At 36.6% G+C, this 27,574-nt stretch overlaps 1 protein-coding gene across 2 annotated transcripts in view; it reads right to left on the minus strand.

The window, feature by feature from the left end:
- Positions 1-27,574, minus strand: part of LOC137632462 (low-density lipoprotein receptor-related protein 1B-like) — a 199,142-nt gene that overhangs the window by 153,501 nt on the left and 18,067 nt on the right. For both annotated transcript variants that reach the window (XM_068364396.1, XM_068364397.1), the window contains exons 9-20: positions 27,245-27,358; positions 25,644-25,757; positions 24,116-24,229; positions 23,375-23,485; positions 20,945-21,055; positions 19,694-19,816; positions 10,339-10,449; positions 6,478-6,588; positions 6,218-6,340; positions 5,494-5,604; positions 4,590-4,700; positions 4,178-4,300 (exon numbers count right to left, since the gene is read on the minus strand). In XM_068364396.1, the coding sequence (XP_068220497.1) occupies positions 4,178-4,300; positions 4,590-4,700; positions 5,494-5,604; positions 6,218-6,340; positions 6,478-6,588; positions 10,339-10,449; positions 19,694-19,816; positions 20,945-21,055; positions 23,375-23,485; positions 24,116-24,229; positions 25,644-25,757; positions 27,245-27,358 (1,377 nt within the window). The remainder of the gene's footprint in view (positions 1-4,177; positions 4,301-4,589; positions 4,701-5,493; positions 5,605-6,217; positions 6,341-6,477; positions 6,589-10,338; positions 10,450-19,693; positions 19,817-20,944; positions 21,056-23,374; positions 23,486-24,115; positions 24,230-25,643; positions 25,758-27,244; positions 27,359-27,574) is intronic.

Here is a 27,574-nt window from a genome sequence, read left to right on the forward strand (position 1 = left end):
TAAAAATGTGTGGCCTTCAATGCTTAAAACTGACTTTTAAAGATAGAAGACTGATAAATCTGCCCTCATCACCGTCATGATGTTACTAAATCTTTTTATCCATTACCATCGTGAGATAGAATTGAGACTGCTCAAACTTTTCTTCCAATTCACTTATGAGCTCTGCAGTGACCAAATTACTCTGTGCAGGAATAAAACACATGCACCTAAAAGGATTTCAAGATCACCAACCGTATCTGTTCTAAGGATCGTAAGGGATTATTTTTTCCAGAAATTGTAAGCTTTAAAAAGTAATGTTTTGTTTGTACCCATGAAGAGTAATAATAGACATATATATCTCGCAGTTGACACGTGTCACAGCGGGGAAAAATATTGAAATACAAATAGATAAAACTCTGTATCAGATCAAAGCTACTGATGCAGCCATAACCTTCAGAACCCCACATACACTTCATTATATATATATATATATATATATATATATATATATATATATATATATATATATATATATATATATATATATATATATATATATCTGTGTGTGTGTGTATAATGTAAAAATAATGAGTGTTTTTTGTCCTTAATTTAACCTAAGCAGTTCAATGATTTTTAAAAAGGCCATAAAAGTAACAAATAAATCAAATAAATACTACATTTACACCAATACATGCATTGGTCATCTCAGTTGAAAAAGATAGGGACTTCATAGAAGTAATATACATATTTCATCATAATCATCCTCTCTTCCTACGCCTATCGACGCAAAGGGCCTCGGTTAGATGGCCCCAGTCATCTCTATCTTGAGCTTTTAAATAAATACTTCTCCAATCATCATTTGCTTCACGCTTCCTTGTCCTCAGCCATGTAGGCCTGGGTCTTCAAACTCTGCTTTTGGAACCCAGTTGAATGTTTGGTGAATTATTCTCTCTTGGGGAGTGCGAAGAGCATGCCCAAACCATCTCCATCTATCCCTCACCATGATATCATCCACATAGGGCACTCGAGTAATCTCTCTTATAGTTTCATTTCTAATCCTGTCCTGCCATTTAACTCCCAATATCCTTCTGAGGACTTTGTTTTTAAGTCTACAAAATCTGTTAGATATTGTTTCATTGTTTTACCATGATTCATGTCCATATAATAACACCGATCTCACAAAACTAACATATAGCCTGATTTTTATATGTAATTTCAGGCAATTTGATTGCCAAATTTTACTTAACTTAGCCATTGTCTGATTTTCATTTTCCAATCATTCATTAAATTCAAATTCTAAAGATCCTGTATTAGTTATCATAGTTCCTGAATATTTAAATAAATCCACCTCATTAATCCTTTCCCCCTTCAAATGATATTTCATCTTCCACTGCATATTCCATTCTCATTTTCACTGTCTTTCTTCTATTTATCTTGTTCAGGCTAAATTCATTAGCGGATAGCCAGTTCCTTGTGATGAGCAGTGCCTATCTAACTAGGGCAAGTGACCCCTGCTGGTCTATACTAATGCAGTAAGATCATCTGCCAGGTTATATATTTATATAAAGTCTAAAAATTTAAATTTACATTTATTAAAAAGAGGGTGTACTTAGTCAGTTTGGGAAAAGAAAATCCATGTCTGGTTCCCTTATGTGGATTCTCAATATTCTATTCTTGAGGGCTGTATTAGAGGTTAACGTCTTAACTTACTGTATTTAGTGATGGATATATCTAGTGACAAGAGTTGCTGGATTGTCTTTAGATGAGCAGATTCGTGAGGATTTTGTTCATAATATCTAGTTTCCAACGCCTATCAGACTGGACAAGTTCAAGTAGTTTGTTTGAATTATGATGGCCGATTCCAAAATCTTCAATTTGTATGGACAAAATGTCTTAAAAGAAAAAGCTGAAACCCAACCCACAAATCCTTTAAACAATGCTTCACAGATCTTGTTTTCAGATCATATCTGTGATGGGCAACATCCAGTTTGGCCCCAATAAATATTTTGCAATCTCCTCATGGTAATATAAAAATTTACTTACAATAATACATATCTTACGTTGGTTCAACACACAGCAGTTCCAACTTTGTTGGTCATTTAAATAATAAATACAAAAATAAAATCTAAGTTATGTCGTTTTATACTACATTATGTTGATCTTCATCTAATAAATATTACATATATCTAGACCCTTGCCATCCCAAAATCCCCCATTCCCAGCTCAATCACTAGGCTGGCAAAGCTATGTTCACTTATGGAAATAAAATCAGTAACAATGTTAAATATAAGTCATATAAAACGAGACATATCAAACTGTTCAAAAGAAAAGCATTTGCAACAAGTTTAAACTTCGTTGTCATTTACAGTACTGTACTGTCTTCACATGAAAGCTTATCAATGTAAGTATCTGGTTCTCATAAAATGATTACATGATGTAAGTGATATTTTGTGTTCAGTATGTGTAAAGGAAATGTATTAGTCACTTTTTATGGCAAAAATCTGACCAATGTCAAAAATCGACATCTTGGGAGCCAATTAATGACACGGGGCTGGGTATTACTGTATATCTATACTCATAGGGCATTACATATCAAGGTCAACCCTTAAGATAAAAAAATTTCCTGTTTTCTTTTCTTGCAATGTCCCTACACCTCTAACGTAGTGCTAAAGTTATAGGGTGGTGCATGGCAGCACTGCTGTCTGCATACATCACATCCCTTTGTCTTTCAGTACCCTCATCGCTTAGTGTTCGAACATACGATACTCAAACCCTTGAATATGATTTTGTTTCTTTAGTAAATTCTGTGATGCATTTTTATTGATTCAATTTAAGGGGATGTCTTTTTCTGGCTTCTTAAACTCTTCTTGAGAGGGTTGTTCAAGGGATTTATGTCTAGGTGGTAATGTGAGAATTGTGTGAGGCAGCTGAAGCCCCACCCTTGCAGGAATTAACATTAATAAGATTCTTAAACTTTGTTTGGCTGTGTTAGTGAAACTAAATGGAAATGGGTCACTGGGATTGGCCATCATCCCAGACAAACCTATCTTACTTCAAATCCTAGGCTAACTCTTCAAGCTATGTCTAGCAGCTCTTTGTGCCAGTCAGTAAGGGTTCTGTTGGTACACAGGGATTCAAAGAGCTAATTTTCCCTCCTCAAGTCTAGCTCTCTAAATTACTTAATGATAGTTTAGTATTCCAAAACCCTCACATTAATGTAATTCAATCCTCTTTAAATGAACACAAACTCTAGATCCAAATATCCATTCTCGCCATGAAATAATCCTTAATGCGCAACATTTGTTTGCTATTGTATTTCTAACTTGTGGTGTATCAGAAGGATTTTTTAAAATGGGATTCACACTTATTTAAATTTTGTTCAAATGCTTCGGTTGGAGCTGAGAAGTGGTTATACTACGTTTAGAGTGGCCATGGGGATGACCCTTGTGTAGGCTCACACACTGTCACATCTCAATTTCTCCACTGTAGGCCTATTGTACCTTAACTGATAAAATGAGTCCATTGCCTTGTGCAGGCAAAAAAGAAAATAAGCAGTTCTACGGAACAAACAAGAGTAGCAAGCAGAAGGGGCTGAATCACGTGAATGTTTTAGTTTTTCTATGTACTATGAATCCAACATTTGTTATACTCTTTTTTTTTTTTAAACAAAAAGAGCACTCCCTGTGGTTCTTGGCTATGAAAAGACAAAGGGGTTATCCCCAGAGATTAATCTTGCTTTTAATCAAAGCTAGATAAACATAAAATTGGCTTTTACATCAATAAATATATGACCTCCATGAATTCCAGTCATTTTCCACTAAGACGAAGCCCAATATGTATTGCTCAAAATACCGTATACCGATATAGTCTATTTTTTATGTTTTCATAGGCCTATTTAAGAGACACAATATATACTTGTAGAAAAAGTGTGTGAAAAGCTTAAACTTGACATAATTAAGCCATGTTTTCCATTACGTAAAACTTAGCGATCATTGAAATTACAGAAAGGACTTGTTGATAAATGGATCAATCATCAGAGAATATATGAGAAATAAGTTTACCAATGAAAACGTTTCATTACTTGAGAAATTTTTATGACATTTGAAAAATAAATTGGATTTTGATATAATCTTGTCAATTTACAGTAGTTAAAATAAGATGAAAACATAGCTTTTTCACACAAACAAGTGGCACTTACGTCGAGGTTTTGCACAGCCATCTTCATCTGACCTATCTGGACACTGTGGTATTCGGTCACAACGATATGTCCGTGGTATACAACTTCCATCTAAGCATCTCCATTCCTCAGGCCTACACTCTTCTGCATGCAAACATGACTTACTCTTCCAAACCATGCAATGTTAATTTTCATATGCTTTCATCTACAGTATTTACAAAGATTATACATGCTGATGTTCTCAGCAACATAAAACATAAAAGGCGATCTTTTTCGATTATCCCATACAGAAGAAAATGAGAGTACACTTTCCTCTAAGAAAAGGAATTACATATATCAAACCCCTATAAAGTGTTCTTAGAATGATAGAAGGAATTGCTCAGGATATGAAAACTGTATTGAATGCAAAGTCAAAGAAGTTATCGAATCTTACCCGGACAATTCTCTTCGTCAGTGTAGTCTCTACAGTCATACTGATTGTCACATCTTGACTGCAACGGTATGCAAGATCCATCTCTACAAGTCCATTCAGCGGAGGTACATGCTACAAAAAAAAGTTATTACATGCATCAAGTTAAAGAAAAATTAGGATCCAAGCTTGACTGTGTAATGCTGTATTACTTCTCTACTTGTACATCAATATGAATGTACAAATATGCAATATGGTTAAAATGCATAAGAATCAAGAGAGGTCAAGTTATACAATTGTAATACTCTCCATCATATGAAGCATCTTATCTGTTTATACAGTAAATGTTGCACATTTGTTAATATAAAAAAAAATTACCTAGTCATTAATATGGAAATGTACTTTGAAAAGCTGGTATAACTTTTCCTTACACAACCGAACACCAAATATAATAGAAAAAGGTAATAATCTTAAGTAAAACATTATGTATTCTGGTGTGTATTAGAAATTGCACTTCACATGACAAACACAAATGCAGAATGTCCTGTATTTGCAAATTCAATCAAATAAGTATACCAGTACATACTATTAAAAGTTAATTCTTATCAATGGAAGCCTAGTACTTTCCATAATCATAATTCTGATAGGGGTAATGTAACAATTATGGGTAATCCTTTCTCCAGGTTTAGTAATTTTACAGTACCAGCACTTTCAAACCACCTAATTCAATCAAAAGTTTCCATTCTGGCTTTTACAAGTAAATAATATAATAGAAAGTCTAAAAGTGTGTCAAGAGCCATGCATAGTATGCATAAAAATATAAAAGTCTATGCACATTATACAAATGCATCTCAGTACAGTTTGTATGTAACTCAAACCTGTATTAACAAGATTTAACTAGAGACCAAGATAATCAATCCAACCTTACCTGGACAGCTTTCTTCGTCAGAATAATCTCTACAGTCATACTGATTATCACACCTTCTTTCCAAAGATATACAAGAACCATCCCTACAAGTCCATTCACCAGGTCCACAAGCTACAAAAAAAGGTTGATGCATGCATTAAACCTAACTACAGGTTAGTATTACTATAGTGGTCTCAGATTTACATATACTGTGCTTTTAACCTTTAAAGTGTAAAATGGGCTGAGGGAAAATGAACACTATCCTTCCTCATAAATTTATTTGGTAGCTTGGCAAAATCCATTTAAGGTTATACTCTTTAATGAGAGCTTCTTGAAAGAAATGTAAATCTTAGATTGGTACTAGAATCAATTATGTAATTTGAAAAACTGAAAAGCAATAATTCATGTGACTTTAGGGAGCTAGTAACATATCTTATTTCATTGATATAAAATGTATGTGTAAATTAGGAAATGTATAGCTATAAATAGGGAGGCTTAATATTTCTTTTATTTGTATCAACACTATAAAGACTGCTGATGGATGTGGGAAAAATCATGAAAATATATAAAAAATTTATTCTGATTTGTAAACTATTAGTATACATCCTGTACTTGGGTAAAGAACAATACAATCCATAGTACCCAGAATTCACTTAAGTTCTATGTTAGTATATTATTACTTTCATACGAGTTACTCATAATCATGTCAAATGAGATCATTATGAAATCCGTTATTTTTACTTACGTTGAGGTCTAACACAATTTTCCTCATCAGATCGATCCAGACACTGAGGAGTTCCATCACAATGATATGATTCTGGTATACATGTACCATCTAAGCATTTCCACTCACCAGGCCTACATCTATCTGCATGCATATAAACATTTAAAGTCACACCTTGATTTTTCATTAAAAAATCTTTTTCATTCCAACATATTGAATCAATAAGGGTTTAACATCTAAGATAAAATGACTAAGCATGTCAACACAATAATTAGTCTTACCTGAACAGTTTTCTTCATCAGAATAGTCTCTACAATGATAAAAATTATCACAACGTGCTTCTGAAGGAATACAAGATCCGTCCCTACAAGTCCATTCAAAAGGTCCACAACCTACACATATAACGGGTTATTTCATGCATTAAAATAATTTTGTTAGTAATGTCCTGTATTCATAATCTAGTACTAGAGAAATATTTCAAAATGCATACAAAAAATTCATATCAGATGATAATTGTCAAATAAAAATCAAGAGACTTAGAGACTTTCTCAATGAAAGAAGCTAGACTGTGACCCTTGTTTAGTCAGAAATTTCAACTACGGATTGAACAGATGCAATACTGAAAGAACTGCATGTCATATGATCTCTATATACAGTATATACAGTACCAAGTTACAGCAGCTTCTATTTAAATCCTGTAGATGCCAGCCTAGGAGGTATTTGCAGTCTCTCTCTCGGGTGATTAGGAAAAGATGAACATGAAGACAGAGATCAAGGCAAACATCAAGCAATCTCTCCAATTCCAATAATGGAATCTGGTTCTTGAATTTGAACTGCTTTTAAAACAGTTTATGTGTTCTCAGTGTCAGGTGAATTTCAAGCACCATGCAGTTCCATGGATGATCTCTATGAATCATACAAACAATGCAAGATGACTCTCTATCCATATCAAGGATATGGTGCAGCTCAAAAACCAAGTACCACTTGTTTATAGTGGATTTCAGAAGGGTTACCTCCTTGCAAAGAAGTTATCGAGCATATTCTCATTAATTGCCATGGATTAAGCCCATGGACTGATGAATAAATAACTCAAAGGAGACGGAGATATCATTGGAATCACAGATAACCCTTATGCTTTAATTCAATGGATCACAGCTGGCCAAGAAATCACTCGGACAAATAATAAATTTGAAACTTCATGTTTAACAACTCCCATGAAATTGAATAAGCACCACAACCAATCTTATTTTGTGCAAAGAAAACTTGCAATCTATACGAAATCAATAGTCACAACATTTCAGGAATTGGGAAACCTATTCACAGATGACAGTAATAACCTAGTCTGAATCGACATGAAGGAAGTAATGGGTGAAAGTGCCGTGGCTAGTGCTCAGGACTGTAGAGTCAATTGGATAATCACAATATGCCAAATCTGTTGCTGAATGGTTAGAGCAACGAGTAACCCTAGTATCAGATACCATCTCCAAAAACAAATTGACCCTGTATCACAAAACATCACCCTCAAGCAGGCGAGAACTTCTCACCAGATGAATACTCTTAAAAACAACTGGGGCTATTCAGTAGGATGAACATCTCATATAAATCTCGCAATGGAGACATGGATGAGTTGTTTAGACATGAAAACCCTGGTATGCCACCTTCTCTCCTGATATACGCGATCTTAAACAGAGAACAAAGTCGGACCTTATCAAAAGTTTTGATAAGCGTGTTACACCAGAGAATTATAGCTCACCAGTTGTAGATGTCAAAATTCTAGATGGAGGTGTGTTGGTCATTATGCTCCCTCCAAAAACCTGTGCTACATTTGGTGACTATACTGAATACGTGTTCATATCTTACATACTGAGAAACCTACAGATCACAAAGCGTCAAGATGTGACATTGGGTTGGTACTTCAAAGGTAGTCTGAAGAGTTAAACCAGATAAAAGAGAAGATCTGGAACCCACTTCAGAATCGCAAGTTCTACACCAATCCTAAAGAACTGGCAGAATTTTCTCTGAGTGGACGAAAATAAAAGTGATTGCTTTCAGTATTTGTCTCAATGCATTGGTCAGATCTCTTCTGGAAGGGAAAGAGATCTATTGCACTGAAGGACCAGGGTTTTTGTGTCACATGGGGGTGATGCATGGCCTATTCTTGCTCCTTGCAATCATGAGGAAGCCGACACAAGGCTAAAACCACCACAGGAAAATCCTTATCAGATCAGTTGACACAGATGTAATAGTTCTAGCAGTCACTAATTTTCACTAGCTATCACTGGATGAATTGTGAATTGCTTTTGGTATAAAGAAGAACTGTAGACTTATACATACATATACCAAAGGCACTTCCCCCTATTTTGGGGGGTAGCCGACAACAACAAGAAACAAAACAAAAAAGGGGACCTCTACTCTCTACGTTCCTCCAGCCTAACCAGGGACTCAGCCGAATAAACTTTCCAGCAAGCTTTGACAATAAAAGGCCAGAGCACTTCCATTTTTTCATGCCTTTACTGGATGTAACACCACCTCATCATTCAGCAGTATTGGAAAAGTAACCACCTGGGATACTTGGACAGCATTACTTGATATTACAGCCACATTTGTGTGTATCTGAAAGGCCCACTTGTTTGCAAAAGGTGGGCAACTGGATCGAATGCCTCCAACAAATGCTGTTCTCAATCAGCACATCAAGAGAGCTAGTTATCAGGCAGGATATGTCTGGGCACAGTTACCTGAGGCTAATCAACGACTACCATCACCATAAGCTTGGGGATGTACCGAGATTTCGAGTGACCACTGTATATTGTTCTGGACTGTATTCCCAGAAACAGCCAAGTTATGCAAAGAACTTATCAAATGTAGCTGCAAAAAGACATGCACGCCCCCTTGTAAATGTTCAAATACAGCACTTTCATGTACCAAACTGTGCAAATGTGTAGGAACATGCTTCCAGTCCAGATTCAATGACTTGTCTCTGCATTATGCTCACTTTGGTCATTTCCATGTTATTGGTGTATGAATAGTTCTTACTTGATGTGTGCAATGTTTCAGAGAAAAAGTATCAAATACCCATTTATATATTGTATTGTTGATCTTCTAAGTTGAATTAAGTATTTTAGTGCTTGGTCGTACCTGCGGCATATCTAATCTACTTGTAGACCTATCTCCTCAGGAAATTTATCACTTTTTTGTTTTAGTATTGGAATATTCTATATGAAAGAATAAAGTTAAAGCTAAAGTCAAATCTAATAGATTCTTTGAGTGTGAATACAAGTTAACATAATTAAACAGCAATTTATGTGCCCAAAAGGCTGGAAAATTAGCTGAATTTATTTGTCGACGGCCATTTTGAAAAATCTAGATGGCAGCGTTAATTTTGGTGATATAATGTGTCTCCTTTTTGTGGGAAAGAGCATTGAAAACTGAGCCAGGATGCTGCAGATTTTCACACTTTATTCACAATGTGAATGATTTTTTCCTAAGCTATTGTACTACATAGTGCCAAATGTTTCGAGAGCATCGTTACAACAATATGTGTATGATTTTAATCATCTAAGTGATTATAAGTACTTTTGCATATTATATACTGTACCTCAGCAAAGCAAATATTTGTCATAAAATGAAAAAAAATTTGTTAAACTTTATTCATGACTAATATTTAAAATACAGTATACTGTACTCAGTGAATTTCAAGTTCACAAAGATCAGTGTGAAATAAACAAGATTTAAAGAAAGTGAAAATTACAAAACTGGTCCTTTATAATTCATGAGTTTAACATTTGAGGATTTTTTTATAGAATTAGTGCATCAAAGCCAAGATAATTACCCTATTGTATGCCACCACAAAAGCTCAATGCGATACTAGGAGTAAGACCACAGAATTGAGGGAAAATGAGAAATATGAAATTTCATAACAGAAGTTGACAGCTCACTAACTTTGAGTAGTAAGCCGTATGAACCTAAGGCGAGTAAAGAAATAGGATATGCAGAAAGAGATAAAAATATGAAAATTACCTGAAAATTATCATCTGAATTTAACTACATAATAAGAATCATTCACTAACTTTAGTTACATGGTGAAACTCGAGATTAAACAATTTACGTAGTTTAGAATGCTAAGACATAATACTACTTCTTACCTGGACAGTTTTCCTCATCAGAGTAGTCTCTACAGTCATACTGACTATCACACCTTCTTTGTGCAGGTATACATGACCCATCTCTACAAGTCCAATCATCTGGTCTACATGCTACAATATATGGTTAATAGAAGCTAATGTTAAATATATTAATGTTCATATTTTGTTACTGAAGCAATTCCTTGGGTAATTTTATTAAAAGTATATTTAACACTTTAGGTTTATGGACAAAACCCAACTTTATGAAAAATATTTAAAAAGCAAAATTTTCAACAGGAATTTTGTTTCTCATATCAAAAAGAAATACCAAAATATTTTCAGAGAAAAAATGTTTTGGTGGGTATGGCTCACCAACATGAGGGTACTCCAGCATGCCTATACCAGTATGCTCTACTACTATGAATTTCCTCCTTTACGCTACGATTTGGGATATTATATTAGGAAACAGAGTTGTGATATTGTATTCTTAAACATGTTATTTTCATTAGTAAAATAAATTTTTGAATATACTTACCCGATAATCATGTAGCTGTCAACTCCGTTGCCCGACAGAATTCTATGGAGGGATACGCCAGCTATCACAATACTAGAAGGGGGTGTACTTACCAGCGCCACCTGTGGCCAGGTACTCAAGTACTTCTTGTTGACACCTCCTCAATTATTCCTCGGTCCCACTGGTTCTCTATGGGGAGGAAGGGAGGGTCAATTAAATCATGATTATCGGGTAAGTATATTCAAAAATTTATTTTACTAATGAAAATAACATTTTTCAATATTAAACTTACCCGATAATCATGTAGCTGATTCACACCCAGGGGGGTGGGTGAAAACCAGTGTACAAGATTAAAGGATAGCTAAGTATCCCATATTTCATATAACAGTTATCTCAAATAACAATGAAATAATAAGTACCTGGTAAGGAAGTCGAATTGAACCGTTACTCTGTCTCTTTTTTAAGTTCGTCTTCCTTACTGAGCGCAGCGTTCCTCTTGGAGGCTGAATCAACCCAAAGGTGCTAAAGTATACAGGGCTGCAACCCATACTAAAGGACCTCATCACAACCTTTAACCTCGGCGCTTCTCAAGAAAGAATTGACCACCCGCCAAATCAACAAGGATGTGGAAGGCTTCTTAGCCGACCGAACAACCCATAAAAAGTATTCAAGAGAAAGGTTAAAAAGTTATGGAATTATGGGAATGTAGTGGCTGAGCCCTCGCCTACTACTGCATTCGTTGCTACGAATGGACCCAGGGTGTAGCAGTACTCGTAAAGAGACTGAACATCTTTGAGATAGAATGATGCGAACACTGACTTGCTTCTCCAATAGGTTGCATCCATAACACTCTGCAGAGAACGGTTTTGTTTGAAGGCCACTGAAGTAGCCACAGCTCTCACTTCATGTGTCCTTACCTTCAGCAAAGCAAGGTCTTCTTCCTTCAGATGAGAATTTGCTTCTCTAATCAGAAGCCTGATGTAGAAAGAAACTGAGTTCTTAGACATTGGTAGAGAAGGCTTCTTGATAGCACACCATAAGGCTTCTGATTGTCCTCGTAATGGTTTTGACCTTCTTAGATAGTACTTAAGAGCTCTAACAGGGCAAAGTACTCTCTCTAGTTCGTTCCCCACCATGTTGGACAGGCTTGGGATCTCGAACGACTTAGGGTAAGGACGGGAAGGAAGCTCGTTTTAGCCAAAAAAAACCGAGCCGCAAGGAACATGTAGCCGTTTCAGATGTGAAACCTATGTTCCTGCTGAAGGCGTGGATCTCACTTACTCTTTTACCTGTTGCTAAGCACACGAGGAAAAGAGTTTCTAATGTGAGGTCCTTAAAAGAGGCTGATTGGAACGGTTCAAATCCTGATGACATTAGGAACCTTAGGACCACGTCTAGATTCCAGCCTGGAGTGGACAACCGACGTTCCTTTGAGGTCTCAAAAGACCTAAGGAGGTCCTGTAGATCTTTGTTGGAGGAAAGATCCAAGCCTCTGTGGCGGAAAACCGCTGCCAACATACTTCTGTAACCCTTGATCGTAGGAGCTGATAGGGATTTTACGTTCCTTAGATGAAACAGGAAGTCAGCAATCTGGGTTACAGTGGTACTGGTTGAGGAAAACTGCATTGGCCTTGCACCAGCTTCGGAAGACTTCCCATTAAGACTGATAGACTCTGAGAGTGGATGTCGTCCTTGCTCTGGCAATCGTTCTGGCTGCCTCCTTCGAAAAGCCTCTAGTTCTTGAGAGACTTTCGATAGTCTGAAGGCAGTCAGACGAAGAGCGTGGAGGTTTGGGTGTACCTTCTTTACGTGAGGTTGACGCAGAAGGTCCACTCTAGGAGGAAGAGTCCTGGGAACGTCGACCAGCCATTGCAGTACCTCGGTGAACCCTTCTCTCGCGGGTCAGAGGGGAGCAACCAACGTCAACCGTGTCCCTTTGTGAGAGGCGAACTTCTGAAGTACCCTGTTGACAATCTTGAACGGCGAGAATGCATACAGGTTGAGATGGGACCAATCCAGCAGAAAGGCATCCACGCAAACTGCTGCTGGGTCTGGAATCGGAGAACAATACAAGAGGAGCTTCTTGGTCATCGAGGTAGCGAATAGAACTATGGTTGGCTGACCCCACAGGGCCCAAAGTCTGCTGCAAACATTCTTGTGAAGGGTCCACTCTGTGGGGAAGGCCTGACTCTTACGGCTGAGGCGATCTGCCATGACATTCATATCGCCCTGAATGAGCTTCCTTACCAGCGTGAGCTTTCGATCTTTGACCAAATGAGGAGGTCCCTTGCGAACTTGAACAACTTCCTAGAATGAGTCCCTCTCTGCTTGGAGATGTAAGCCAAGGCTGTGGTGTAGTCGGAGTTCACCTCCACCACCTTGTTAAGCTGGAGGGACTTGAAGTTTATCAAGGCCAGATGAACTGCCAACAACTCCTTGCAATAGATGTGAAGTGTCCTTTGCTCCTGATTCCATGTTCCCGAGCATTCCTGTCCGTCCAGTGTCGCACCCCAGCCCGTGTCCGATGCGTCCGAGAAGAGACGGTGGTCGGGGGTCTGAACAGCCAAAGGTAGACCTTCCTTGAGAAGAATGCTGTTCTTCCACCACGTTAGAGTAGACCTCATCTCTTCGGAAACAGGAACTGAGCCCGTCTCTAGCGTCATGTCCTTTATCCAGTGAGCAGCTAGATGATACTGAAGGGGGCGGAGGAGGAGTCTCCCTAACTCGATGAACAGGGCCAGCGATGAAAGTGTCCCTGTTAGACTCATCCCCTGCCTGACTAAGCATCGGTTCCTTCTCAGCATGCTCTGGATGCATTCTAGGGCTTGGAAGATCCTTGGGGCCGACGGACTAGTCCGAAAAGCTCGACTCTGAAGATCCATACCCAAGGAAACAATGGTCTGGGATGGAACGAGCTGAGACTCCTCAAAATTGACCAGGAGGCCCAGTTCCTTGGTCAGATCCATAGTCCATTTGAAAATCTCCAGACAGCGACGACTTGTGGGAGCTCTTAAAAGCCAGTCGTCTGACGGAGCCGGACACAAGATCATGATACTGCTGCACAGTCTGTAAACTGTCAATCATGGGCAAGCGAGGAAGTACAGTGACAACCCGAATCTGTCTAGACTATCTGGGTCGTACAGACAACTCCTTAACGGGTTGCTGAGGTTGCCGCACTGCGTCACAACAAGTCCCTTCTGTTGGTTGTTGAACGTCTTCCCCGTGACACATTGACTCCGTAAACAAAAAATCCTCTAACAAGGACTAAGCTTGGACTGCATGTCATGCAACACAGCTCAAGGTCTATGGGAGCAGGTGTGGTAACAGACGGGATTAGCGGCTGAAGTGGAACCATTACCTTCCCTGTAAGCATGTTATGCTTAAATAAAAGTCCATAAGAGGTTATGCAGCTAAAGGCTCCCTCCAAATGACAGAGTCCTCAAGGGAATATCAGAAGGAGGGAAAAAAGAACTTTCTCATCTACAGGGACCTTATCCTAGAAAAGCTAAGTTCTCTGAGTGAGGGTTCACTGGTGCAAAAGCAGCAGACTAGAAGGCAACGTTATGAAACTGCTTGACAGTCTAGTGAGTTGGCAACAACCCAAGATATGTTGAGAAGCATGCGGTAAGGTATGCAGAGCATGATGAATGCAGAGTATGCTGTATGCAGAGCATGCTGTATGTAGAGCATGTTGTGAATGCAGAGCATGCTGTATGCAGAGCATGTTGTATGCAGAGCATGCTGAATGCAGAGCATGCTGAATGCAGAGCATGCTGAATGCTGAGCATGTAGTAAGCAGAGCCTGCTGTAAGCAGAGCCTGCTGTAAGGAAAGCAGAGCGTGTGCATGGCGTTTAACATTCTTAGAAATTCCATGACCAGTGCTAGAGTGCTTTATGCATGCTTGCATGGGGTTTAAAAATCAACATAATGTTTACCTTACATTCATAACTCATGATTCATATTTTTGCCATGGTTTGAAAATGGAGGTAAGGTATGCTGAACAGCAGAGTCAGAACGAGCTGGAACAACAACAGTGGAAGGTGCAGAAAGTTCCTGTTCCTGTGGTATGAGTGGAGCGTGAAGAGACCGAGGTTGCGCAGAACAAGGTAAAGTTCCCGCAAGCAGAGGTGTCTAAGGCGCAGGAACAGGGTGCACGGGTTAAGCTCGGTGCAGCAGCTGAGGAGACTGACTCACAGGTGGAAGAGGTTGTACCTCCACCGAGAGTTGCACCACCGGTGGAGCAGCCAGGGGAGGAGGAGGAAGAGTGGAGTAATCCTCCTGATCCCAAACCGAAGGTTGCCTTAAAGAAGGCTGAGGCTGAACAACACTGGGAACAGCGAACACAGAAAGAGGTTCAACATCGTACGCCTGGCAGAAGGTGCTGCGACTGGGTGCAGCGAGTGCAGGCGGGTTGAGCACAGGCTGAACGGGTGCAGGTGGAGGTGCAACACTCTCAGCCCGACACTCACGCAACAGGTCCGAAAGCTGTGCTTGCATGGACTGTAGTAGAGTCCACAACATCGTACGCCTGGCAGATGGTGCTGCGACTGGGTGCAGCGAGTGCAGGCGGGTTGAGCACAGGCTGAAAGGGTGCAGGTGGAGGTGCAACACTCTCAGCCCGATACTCACGCAACAGGTCCGAAAGCTGTGCTTGCATGGACTGTAGTAGAGTCCACAACATCGTACGCCTGGCAGATGGTGCTGCGACTGGGTGCAGCGAGTGCAGGCGGGTGCAGCACAGGCTGAACGGGTGCAGCCGGTTGGTGCACCACCGGTGCAGGCGGGTGCAGCACAGGCTGAACGGGTGTAGGCGGTTGGTGCACCACCGGTGCAGGAGGAGGAGGAGGTGCAACACTCTCAGTACGACACTCACGCATCAGGTCCGAAAGCTGTGCTGCATGGACTGTAGAAGAGTCCACAACATCGTACGCCTGGCAGGTGGTACTGCGATCAGGCGGAGCAAGCATAGGCGGGGGGGAGTGTAGGCGCACTCTCAGCCCGACAAACTGATGACTGAGGAGAGTCAGAGCTAACCCAATGACTGCATCCGGGTTGTTGAACTTTACTTCGTACGTCTGGCATAGGTCTGGATTTTACGTTTAAGAGGTCTAGAGACCTGAGACCAGCGTTACTCTGCCTTTATTTTCTCCTCTAAATCTCTTCTGCAGACGAGCAAAATAAGGGCTCAATCGTCTGCGGGTGGGAGTGACGGTCTCTGTAAGACACGCCCACAACCACCGAGGATACTTCTGTGCGCCGATCAAGGCCTGCCGAACCCTTTTGTCCTTCGACATTGCTTCTCCCCTGGGCTTGGGAGCTTGCAAGAGGTCCCGGACTGGGAGGACGACTGGCGCGCACAAAAGTACCCTCACGCATAACACTGACATCAATCACTTATCACTTTGATTTCTGTTTGCACTTATTTCACTGAACTCGAAACTTTAAGTGGTTTGTACCTGAAACACGCAATTCTATCCTTCTCAAAAGTTAGTAATTGCGAAAACAGAATTACAATGTAACAGAAAAATCTAATGAAAGAAAATTCAGTGGCTGGAAAGAGACTAAACACTAGATCACTCTAGAAACGTTTAGTTTCTTCCACTAAAGAGACTAGGGATAAGAGCAAAACGATAACGACGTTACTCGTACGCCTGGCAGGCTTGAGGGAAACGTTTATCCTCTTTCTCCCTCCGTCTCTATCTCTCTCTCTCTCTCTCTTGACTTAGAACCTGAGAGAAGAGCCCAATCATATATATCGTTAAAACATATTATTGTTAAAGGAAAAAACTGAAATATTTCCCAAAAAGAAAAGTTCCTTATTAGGATCAAAACCATTAAGTTAAGAAAGAATGAACAAAACGCTAGACACGGTTACTCTTACTGCAATGTGAAACCGTGAACATTCTTTCTCTATCGTAACGATAGAGCGCAAGTTGAACGTTCTGAACGTCAACAACTGCCGAGACAAACAAAACGTTAGTTCAACTTTGAAAAAGTACGAGACTATCAAAGAAATTCTTTCAAAGACATTAAAATAGCATAATATGTTAACAGGAAAAACCGAAATGACGGGCTCACGATAATTAACTTCGGTACCAAGAAAAGACCGCCTACTATTAGGAAGGTCGAATATAAACAAATATAAAAATTAATTTTAATAAGTTTATAATAAAAGGAAGTTAATCGAAGAGGCCTATAAGAGGCGGAGAGATATAAAATAAATCTATAACTTTTGTTAAGCAAAATTAAGAAAGAGAGTCTATACTCTCTTAGACACCAACACTTCCGTCTAAGGGAAGGGTCGGCCATTGAAAGGTGAACGAGAGTTCATACTCTCTTCGTCACCAAAATTAATCAAATTAATTCCAAAAGCTAACTAAGCTAAAATAGAAGTTTCCAGTAAAGCGACAGCCGAAATCAAAGAGAAATACTTCACCAAAGTCGTGAAAATACTCCAAGAACATAAGCGTATCCCAGAACGTCTTGTCAGAAGCACGACAGAGGAATAATTGAGGAGGTGTCAACAAGAAGTACTTGAGTACCTGGCCACAGGTGGCGCTGGTAAGTACACCCCCTTCTAGTATTGTGATAGCTGGCGTATCCCTCCATAGAATTCTGTCGGGCAACGGAGTTGACAGCTACATGATTATCGGGTAAGTTTAATATTGAAAAATTGTGTTCATATACGAAACACTTTGGTTGTAATATTTATGGTATTAGTAGTTAGCTTTACTGATGAGTGCCATTTAGTTAACTAATGGAAAATCTTAAATTTATATAAGTAGGTTATAAACTTAATTTCATTTTTGGAATTCTGAAGGAATGGTGGTCAAGTTGTGACTGTACATTTTGAAGTTTCCTATTAAATTGCATAAAGTTTGGTTAAAATATTAGGAAATCAGTGGTTATATACCGGTAATTTTATTCTTTGAATTTTTCATGATTAGTCTTCTACTGTTTTAATACTAGCACTTCCCTTATCATTTGCAAGTAACTAGCCTCCATATGGGAGAAGTGAAGATGAGCAAGAAATTAAAAATTAGGGATCTACAGAACAGAATGTCCCCAAGTAAACAATGAAAATAATACAAGCATAAAACTTGACAAATTTGTTCTCCAAATGATACTAATCATATTTTCCCAATAGAAAATCCAAAATGGCTGCCTTTTTGCAATATGGCTGCCATTAGAGCAAATAAAACAATAAGTACCGTAAACATAAATCCATAAAAAAATTTTGTACGTGAAAACTACAAAGCAAAACGGAAAGAATGACCGAGTACAGTAAGTTATGGTGGGATCACACATTCTGTATCTTGCTCCGGATTTCTCCCGTAAGAGGATTTAATGGTAGTTGGTAACCAAACACGTAAAACTTTATGGCTTGCGAAGTAAAACTGGGGGTGTTGGTACGTCTGGCGTGAGGCGCCATGTTTTTTTGGGTAGCATACGTATCATCCGGTATCTGATTGGATGCATATCATGGTTGGGGCTCAAGCCCGTACATGAGCGAGTATACAGATTTGATGGGTTTAACGGCCTGGTGATGGTAACAAGTCAGACGTATATAACTTGTAGGTTGGACATATTTAGCTTGTAGGTCAGATGTATACAGCTAGTGGGTCAAACATAAACATGGTACGTTTATGATGGGTAAATCTTAAATTGTTAAGTTCGACCAGGTACATTTGGCAACATTTCTAATCGACATCCTAGCAGAAAATATTGGAAACTTCAGACCAGGTGGTATTTAAAAGGGTGCAAGATAATTCAGTTTACTAGTTCAGTGACCAAGCATCTATTTTTGTATGTTGCATACTTTTGACACAATATCGTGTTATTTTCCTATAACGACTTGGTTTCTCTATCTGTTGTCTGCACTACTGCATGTATATATTATTATATTAGGGAGTTAAAATACTGTAAATTTATAATGAAAGTAATAACACCACCACATGAAATTAAACATTTCAAATATCACCAAAAACTAGTCAATATCATTTAAGAGGTGATAATACTTAAAATACCAGAATGAAATAATAAATTTAAGTAAAAGAAGTAAATGCATAATGCAAGTAATAATAAAAACTTATGAAATAAATCTCTCAACTATATTTCAATAGTCAATACACAGGAGTCGGTTCAAATTAAAACCAAGGTTGGATCAAACACTGGCCTTTTTTCAAGAGTCACAGTCTCCTGTGTAATTAAATGGTATTCTTTCATACAGATTGGATTTCCTGCCCTCCATGGCTAATGATTATTTTACCTTGGTTTATAATGAACGGATTAGTATGTCTCTAGAAGAGGGAATGATCATAAAAAGATCCTACGAAATTCTATAATTCTTTGACAAAATAATCGGAAAACCTTGAAGTCGTTAACAGCTGAGACAGATCATACTGTAGTTGAACACTTTTCCTCCCCCTCACTATAGGCCTTTAATGGTTTTACACGCAGGTACGAAAAAATTAAGTTCTTTGACAGCTTCCTGATACACAACCTACATAATCAATCCTTCAGATAACCCAGTTCAAGGGAAGTATAGTGCTCCTTAAAATAACAAAAAATATGTCAAGACTAATACAATTATGTTAATATAAAAATAAAGTATTTTTGAAAATGGAATTGCTTCAGTAAAAAAAATAAACAGCAGTAGTTTACTTGATGTGTACCATAAAAAAACCATTATGAAAAGATTAAAGTTCAGATATCATATAACACTCGCATAATAAACTCTGATTCTGCGTATGGTTTCTGAAGAAGTTTTAGCTTTAATCATTCATACAATCAGAGCTTTTTTACTATTTCAGAAGTTGAAAAGCTAAATTTATTTCCCTATATTAGAAGTAGCAACTTACTTCTCGGTCTCACACAGTTCTCTTCATCAGATCGATCCAAGCACTGTGGAATCAGATCACAATGGTATTCTTGCGGTATACAAGTTCCATCTAAGCACCTCCATTCATCAGATCTACACCCTTCTGCATGCAAAAAAAGGTTTGTCCAACCATGCCATTTAGTAAAATTTCTTTTTTAAAGTATTAACCCTTTTACCCCCAAAGGACATACTGGTACGTTTCACAAAACTCATCCCTTTACCCCTATGGATGTACCGGTACGTCCTTGCAAAAAAATGCTATAATAATTTTTTTTTTTTCATATTTTTGATAATTTTTTTGAGAAAATTCAGGCATTTTCCAAGAGAATGAGACCAACCTGACCTCTCTATGACAAAAATTAAGGCTGTTAGAGCAATTTAAAGAAAATATACTGCAAAATGTGCTGGGAAAAAAATAACCCCTTGGGGGTTAAGGGTTGGAAATTTCCAAAGAGCCTGGGGGTAAAAGGGTTAACGTAATTCTATTTAGTCTTATCTATAAAGATCAACAAAAAATCTATAACAAATCAATAAAACGTTCAAATTCTTCCAGAAACCCTCAATTTCAAACTTTCTCTAGTACTCTGTTCAGCAAAACATATCCTCATCTGCTTAAAATTACGGAATGTCTTTTATTTTGAATGCGGTCCTCTACTCCAAACTTATGAAATCTAAAATTCATATGAAATTCACAAGTCACTAAGAATCCCTAAAACACATTTTGGCGTTTTTTTTCTTTTGCATAAGAAATCTTTGTGAATAAGAAATTTACATGTTAATTATTTCATGGACTTCACTTCTAAATAATTCTGGAAAAAAAATATTAAAGGATCAAAATCTATAGCCTATCTTGACAACTGCAGGTGCGTTAGTTTTCTACTTTTCTGTGTTTGTAAATGCCAGTTATTTTTCATAATTATCATGAACATCACTAAAAGAGAAAAAAATTCTTATACAAAAGTACTAAACTGGAACATAGGTTCTGTATCACACAGGGGTTTGAAAATCTACAAAATAACATAACTAGGAAGTCCACTGGTCTCCAACCATCATCCCTATAAGAAGACCATCATATGTAAATTTAATCATCATACATATAGTTGGATTATCCTAAAATGTAATTTAACTGTGTCTGCATGGATGAGTTAGTACATAGAGAAAGTCAGAAAAAAAGTGGACGTGAATATCGTAAAAAATAATAATAGTAATATAACACAATGTTGAATCTTACCTGGGCAGTTCTCCTCATCTGAGTAGTCTCTACAGTCATACTGTCTATCACATCTTCTTTGCGAAGGTATACAAGACCCATCCCTACAACTCCACTCACTAGACCCACATGCTAAGGCAAAATATTATTGCATGCAATAAGTCAACTGCTTTAATCTTTACTCTCTCTTAATGAACCAATCCATTCTTTATTTCAATCAAAATTCAAATCTGATGACTTGAAAATAGTTGCAGTACAAATTGTACTAATAAATAATAACTACATCTATGGAGTCTAAATTGACTAATTCAATAAATTTTTTAGTTTGTTTTCCATGGTTCACTTTAGTTTTACTGGGTTAAAATGCTGCTATGTCAAAGGTTTATTCACTAGAGAGAGGTTTCATCCAACTAATCTTCCCAAATTTTATTTGCTTTTGCTTCACTGCAGGAAGAAATTTGAAAATGTAAGAATTTTCCTTCTCACAGTACAATGAACCAATTCCTTCCATTAACTATATGACTAGCCATTGCCACTCAAGTGGTGAGCTAGTTATGGGTATAGCTTCTTTTGTTATGGTTAACCATTCTTTTAACTTCAATGAGATTGTCTAGTTTTACTTTCAGATTCTGTTTCTAGTGTTTTCCTTCTCTTATAGTCAACCATTCTTTTCCTTATGATGAGATCATCTACTTTCTTTCACTTTTTAGATTGTTTATGTTTTCATTGTTTTCCATTGAGTTTATTACGGATAAAAAGATGTCTCCTACTTTTGTTAAAGTGAGAATAGATGTTGCCTCCAACTGTATAAAACTACAAGAGAAGGATTCAGATCCACACACAGTTGCTGAGGGTGAAAAAAAATAATATGTCTTCTTGGATCAGTATGAATGTGTCCTTTTTTGTCAGAGTTGAAGAAGGAAACCCATTTGCACTGTGCTGTATTTTAAGAAAGGGGACACTGACAGTATATTACTATATGTAGTTAATCTGTAGTAAAGGCTAACTGGGTTCATTTAGTATATGAGACTATTACATTTTATCCTTTGCATGTTTCTCCCCAGTATGATGGTAATTTACATCTAGTGGTATGTTAGTATTGTTTTTTCCCTAGTTCAAAACTTAATTAAGTCAAGGGTTTACACGGATGTTCAATTTTACCAAATTGCTTTTACCTGGAAGACAGTACAGTAATATTTGTAGTGCTTGTGATCACAAAATCAAGTTCCTAGTTCTGCATAGAAGTCTTTATCATAGCTTCAAGGACAGCTCCTAGAAGTTTGTCTAATAGAATTACTCTATATATTGAACAGATTTTTCTTTTTATGGTTCTACAATGTATATGCCTAGTATGTATATGTAAAACAGATGGATTTTGTCATTTTGAGTCTGCCTGTTTTTAAATCTCTTGAATGTTTCTTTTCAAGCAGAGACTTTGCTTATTATGTATTCATAGGGATGAAACATGCCTGAGAGGAATGCCATTATTAGGCAATTCAATAAATTGTATTAAATTAGAGCAAATTTGGATTATAGTGGGTTCCATGGGCTAAAAAATGTTTTAGAGGAAATCCATTATTGGATATAATGGTGATCTTGTTAGCCAAGTCTGTTCTCCTGATGAGTTAAGTAGTATCATGCTGGTTCATGCTGCTAAAACTTCTAGCTCTAAGGCAATTTTAGCCTCACAGTCTTAAGGTACCCAATCTAATGCTGTGCACATTGCCAACATCCATGGACTTAGGCTAAGTGTATTCATCTACTGCAGCCTATGCAGTCAACTCCCTTGGTCTGACATTAAATGTGGCCTAACAATTGTGTATGGCTATTGGTGGTTTGTAATACTAACTGGTATCATACTGTGTGAGGAGAAAATTCTTGTTATTTAGTAATCTAGTTGAATCTCTTCCAACAGTCAAGGAATAGCAATAATCTTTGGTTAAAAAGCAATTAATAATATTTGAAAAATAATGTTACCTGAACAAAGTATCAGTATCAACTTATTAAGAGAGTATTTACTGTATGTTGTGAATTAGTTAAGAATATCTTTACATATGGAGATATCACTAATTTTATGTCATGTAGAATACAACTATAATTTAAATTCCCTCTTATGTACTGTAATTCTATAAATAAATCATCAAATATGAAATAAGATCACAGTATCATGCAAAGGATGCCATAGAATTGTCTCTTTTAAAGACAGAATGATTCATGGAAATGATGGGTTCAACACATTGCAACAAAGCACAAGTAGCTTGACCATATTGTATATATTCAGACACATACAATACAGAAAGAAATATTAATACTGGATTAGTGTATGAAGTAGAAATTGTAAATTCCAAAGTTTGAGTAATGTAAGAACATGTATGACATAAAGACATATCTTGCAAAGTCCGGAAAGTCCCAACTTAAGGAATTCTAAGTAAAACTTTGTGTGTGTCTTACCAGGGCAGTTTTCTTCATCTGAGTAGTCTCTGCAGTCATATTCGTTATCACACCTTGATCGTGCAGGTATACAAGACTTATCATTACAAGTCCATTCACTAGGTCCACATGCTAAAATGGAAAGTTAATGTATGCCTTAACTTATAGATCAGTCAAGAGTGTCTCATCATGGTAATGTAATCTCTATTCCTATATATAAAAGTAACACATATTCGGTATAATTATGTAAAACCAAGTACTGTGCATAGCTACTTACATAGTGAATGTCTAAATTTTGTCCTGTAATTCATGAATGCTATTTGCTATTACCTTCTTCATCACCAGATGGCACTAAAGAGACCACTTCTAAGAGAGTTAAGAATCTAGATTGACAACATGGCTAACATGCTTAAATATCCTTTATTTTTTGGCAAACAAAAGATTATTCACAATACATATAATTGAAGTAATAACAGATGTTTATCTTTTTATCATTATCATTGAATCATTTGGAATATTACCTTAAATTAATTATTCATAATATTGGTAAACTGTATAAAAAAAACCTGAATGACTACCTTTATACAAAGTTAAGATTATGCAATTAGCATTCATGATACAGTATATCTGTAATATGCTTTTATAACTTCAAAATTAAAGTGGTAAATCTGGGATTTATGATGTGAACCTGCTGTAATTTACAAATGAATGTGACCAGTGTTATGGTATATTCTACATTAGATGCTACCAAAGCCAACTTACTTCTGGGACAATTCTCCTCATCAGAACGATCAAAACAATGTGGTACCCCATCACAGTGATCTTCTTGTCGTATACAAGATCCATCTAAGCATCGCCATTCATCAGATCTACACTCTAAAGTATGTAAATAGGATTTTTGTCAACTATTGTACAGTGTAAAAAGTTCTGATATTATTCCAAAGCAATTTAATCACAAAGAAAACTATCAGTTGAAAATATCACTTGATAAAACAAAATATAAATTACCGGTACTTGTTTCCACATGGTAGAATAACTTCTACCAAAAATTTTAGAATTGTACATCTACGGTTTTACACAGAAACATTTACCACAATATTTTTAAAATTTTGATAAAATTTTACCCATTTTAAATGAATAAACTATAGCTCTATGATGCATTTTTCCTACATCAACTTCCAACTTATAAAATACCAATAGAATACTTAAACCTCACAACATCTAAAATTGAGACTAACAAAACTTTATTAATAACTGTATCCCTTAATAACCTTATCACAACTGAAAGGCCTTCTTTGTCATTAAACCCTACATAGTCATAATGGCTAGTCTCTAATATCATCAATTTTGATATGAAAGTTCCATGTCTTTCGTCCACACATCAAGTCGGCAAGCTACAAGACAATTACTCTTACTGCATGGGTAATAGGTGGCAGCTGGTCCTTGCAATTCATGGCATAAAATAAAATTAGCGTAATTCTTTTCATTAGAGAAGATTAGCATCCATATAATAAAGTACATGCAACCAAAAGGCAGTCTTCTTTGTGTAGATGTGTTTTATATATGACATTATATCAAATCACTTAAATTTGATATACAAATTTTAATTTACTCAGTAAAACTCATAAGTATATATTGCCCATACCTACATTTCTTATCAATACTTTTTTCCTAAATACTGTATGGATACAGTACTGCATATGCTTTGTTCATTCAAAATAAAGTAAAGAATATAAGAGAGCTTTGATTTTCTTTATAGAATTATAAAGCATAAGGACAAGGAAGTTTAGCCTTAGATTTATCCTACAACTGTACTGTCCCACGATAAATAAGTAATCATTAACCAAAAATGTCAGCTAATCAATCAAAATAAAAATGACTTACATTATTACTTTGATGGACATAAAAAAATTTATATGGTTACCATCACCTTTTATATCTTTGATGCAAGTAAGAATATTAATTAGTATTCCTCGTAAATAATCATTCATTATTTAACTGCATTCACTCTTGTAAATACAAGGTTTAAAGGAGATAATGTATGTTGTTATAGATTTCTGTGGCAAATTCTAAGTCAAATCTATGATTAAAGATAAAACAATAAACATAAATACTGTACCTGCACAAAAAATCTTTAGAATAAGTCTATCATGAACATGCAACCCAACTTTACTTACGAGTGCAGCTTCAGGTTACGTTCAAGGTTAATTTCGCTTAAATGACGATTTAAATTAAATAAACAAAAACTGATTACTCACTGATAATGTCAAACAATATCTAAATATCTTACCTACAACACAACCTTCCTCATCACCGCCATCAGGGCAATCAGGAACACCATTGCAGTAGTTTTCTAAGAGTATGCAAGTGCCATCACCACATTTCCACTCACTTGGATCACAAACTACACAAAACCAGAAGTACATGCAGTTACTATTGCACACATGCTATTTTCATGTTCCTGTCCATTCCCATTCCTTAAATTTATTCCACAAGAATTCAACATTGCACAAACAAATAAATTTGTATTTTAGATGTGCCTGATGATGTGTGCTTATTTTATTCAGATTTAAATATATGAAACTACAAACTTTCATACTATCCCAATCATATTAGTATTTACCTTTTAAATTACTGGACTTGGAGATGGGGGAATAATAATTTGGGAATATTTCAACTGAATAAGTTATGAACAGTACTAGTCTTTACAAGAGAAGATATAATTAAAATCTATTTGCAAACCTACCAGAAATATTTCCATAAAAATCTGACCTTTGGCAAGTTATCCAAGCTAATCTCATCAACAATTTCAGAATTTTAGAGAGCAATCATGGCATTTGTTTGAAGTATTGTACAGTATTTATGCACTGTGCTGTGTATACTTTATATCTTAAAATTTGGATTCAAGGATAGAATGATGAAAGCAAACTAAGGTGTCACAGACAAGGAGATTGAGAATAGTCTTGAGAAGGCTATTAAGAATAAAATGGGAAGATGGAAGAACTACCAATTAGATAAGAAAAACTTGAGAATAAACTGGTAGGATGGAAGAACTACTAACAGGATAAGAAAAACAGCTGAAGTGAGACTTATTTACCAATATGTAAGTCTATCTTGTAGAGAGATTGGGTATATCTACCAAAGAGAATGAAAGGTACATAGGATGGAATGTTGACGAAAGGTATGGAAAGGGACACACCAATAAAGACATAGAGCACAACAAAGAAAGAAATAAGAATGTTGGAGTGATTTGTGGGAACTGGCAAAAGAACAGACATTTATGGAGAATATTCATCAAGGCACTATACAGCCTACGGCATTTTGCAAGTAAAGTAAATAAAATATACTGCCTTTTCTACTTAATGATGCATCAAAGACACAAAGCATGAAAAATTGTGTATTACTCCTATACTGTAAATTAAAAAGTAGTTGATTCATCTAATTAATCTTTTGGATTATGATGAAAAAGAAATTCCAAACCTGTCTTTACTTTAATATCATTGTCCTCTAATTATTTGCCCACTAATAAAGACTGGGACAATTAACCAAACCACTGAGTAATATAGCAATGTATCATCTTGAAAAAATATTTTTTCCTATTTCATAATATGAAAACTAGACCGCCCATATTTCATGATATTAGATTATTTTTTTTTCTAAAAATATACAAATTTTCTATAAGTGTGCAAACTTAATGTATGTAGCCAGCAATGAAAAGGGTATTTTATAAATTAATGTATACATGTGTAAATGTGCTATAAACTTTAGTAATGTACAGGTGCATTATTACTAAAATATACAGAAATAAAAAATGCAATATCTACATGCAGTGAAGCATAAACAAAACAACAAATAAAAAGTAAAAAAACCAATTAATTTATGAAGACTTACATAATGGGCAATTCTCTTCATCAGAACGATCAATGCAATGATAGACTTGATCACAATGAGCATCCAAAGGTATACAAGAACCATCTCTGCAACTCCATTCATTAGGGCCACAGACTATACAGATATAAGATTTTTTCAGCTTTTGTTTGTAAAAAAAAAAAAAAAAAAAAGATCTTTGGGCTGGTTAACTGGCCAAACCTACCACGAGCCCAAGGGGAAATTTTTCAAGTCGCTTAAATATCAAATCAAGGAAAACTTTGAAAAAGGTTACAACCTAAATATCAAGTACAGTAATCTAATATTATACTATAAGCCTTTTTGCACACTTGT

The sequence above is a fragment of the Palaemon carinicauda genome, chromosome 41 (assembly GCF_036898095.1).
Source record: "Palaemon carinicauda isolate YSFRI2023 chromosome 41, ASM3689809v2, whole genome shotgun sequence".
Classification (NCBI taxonomy): Eukaryota; Metazoa; Arthropoda; class Malacostraca; order Decapoda; family Palaemonidae; genus Palaemon; species Palaemon carinicauda.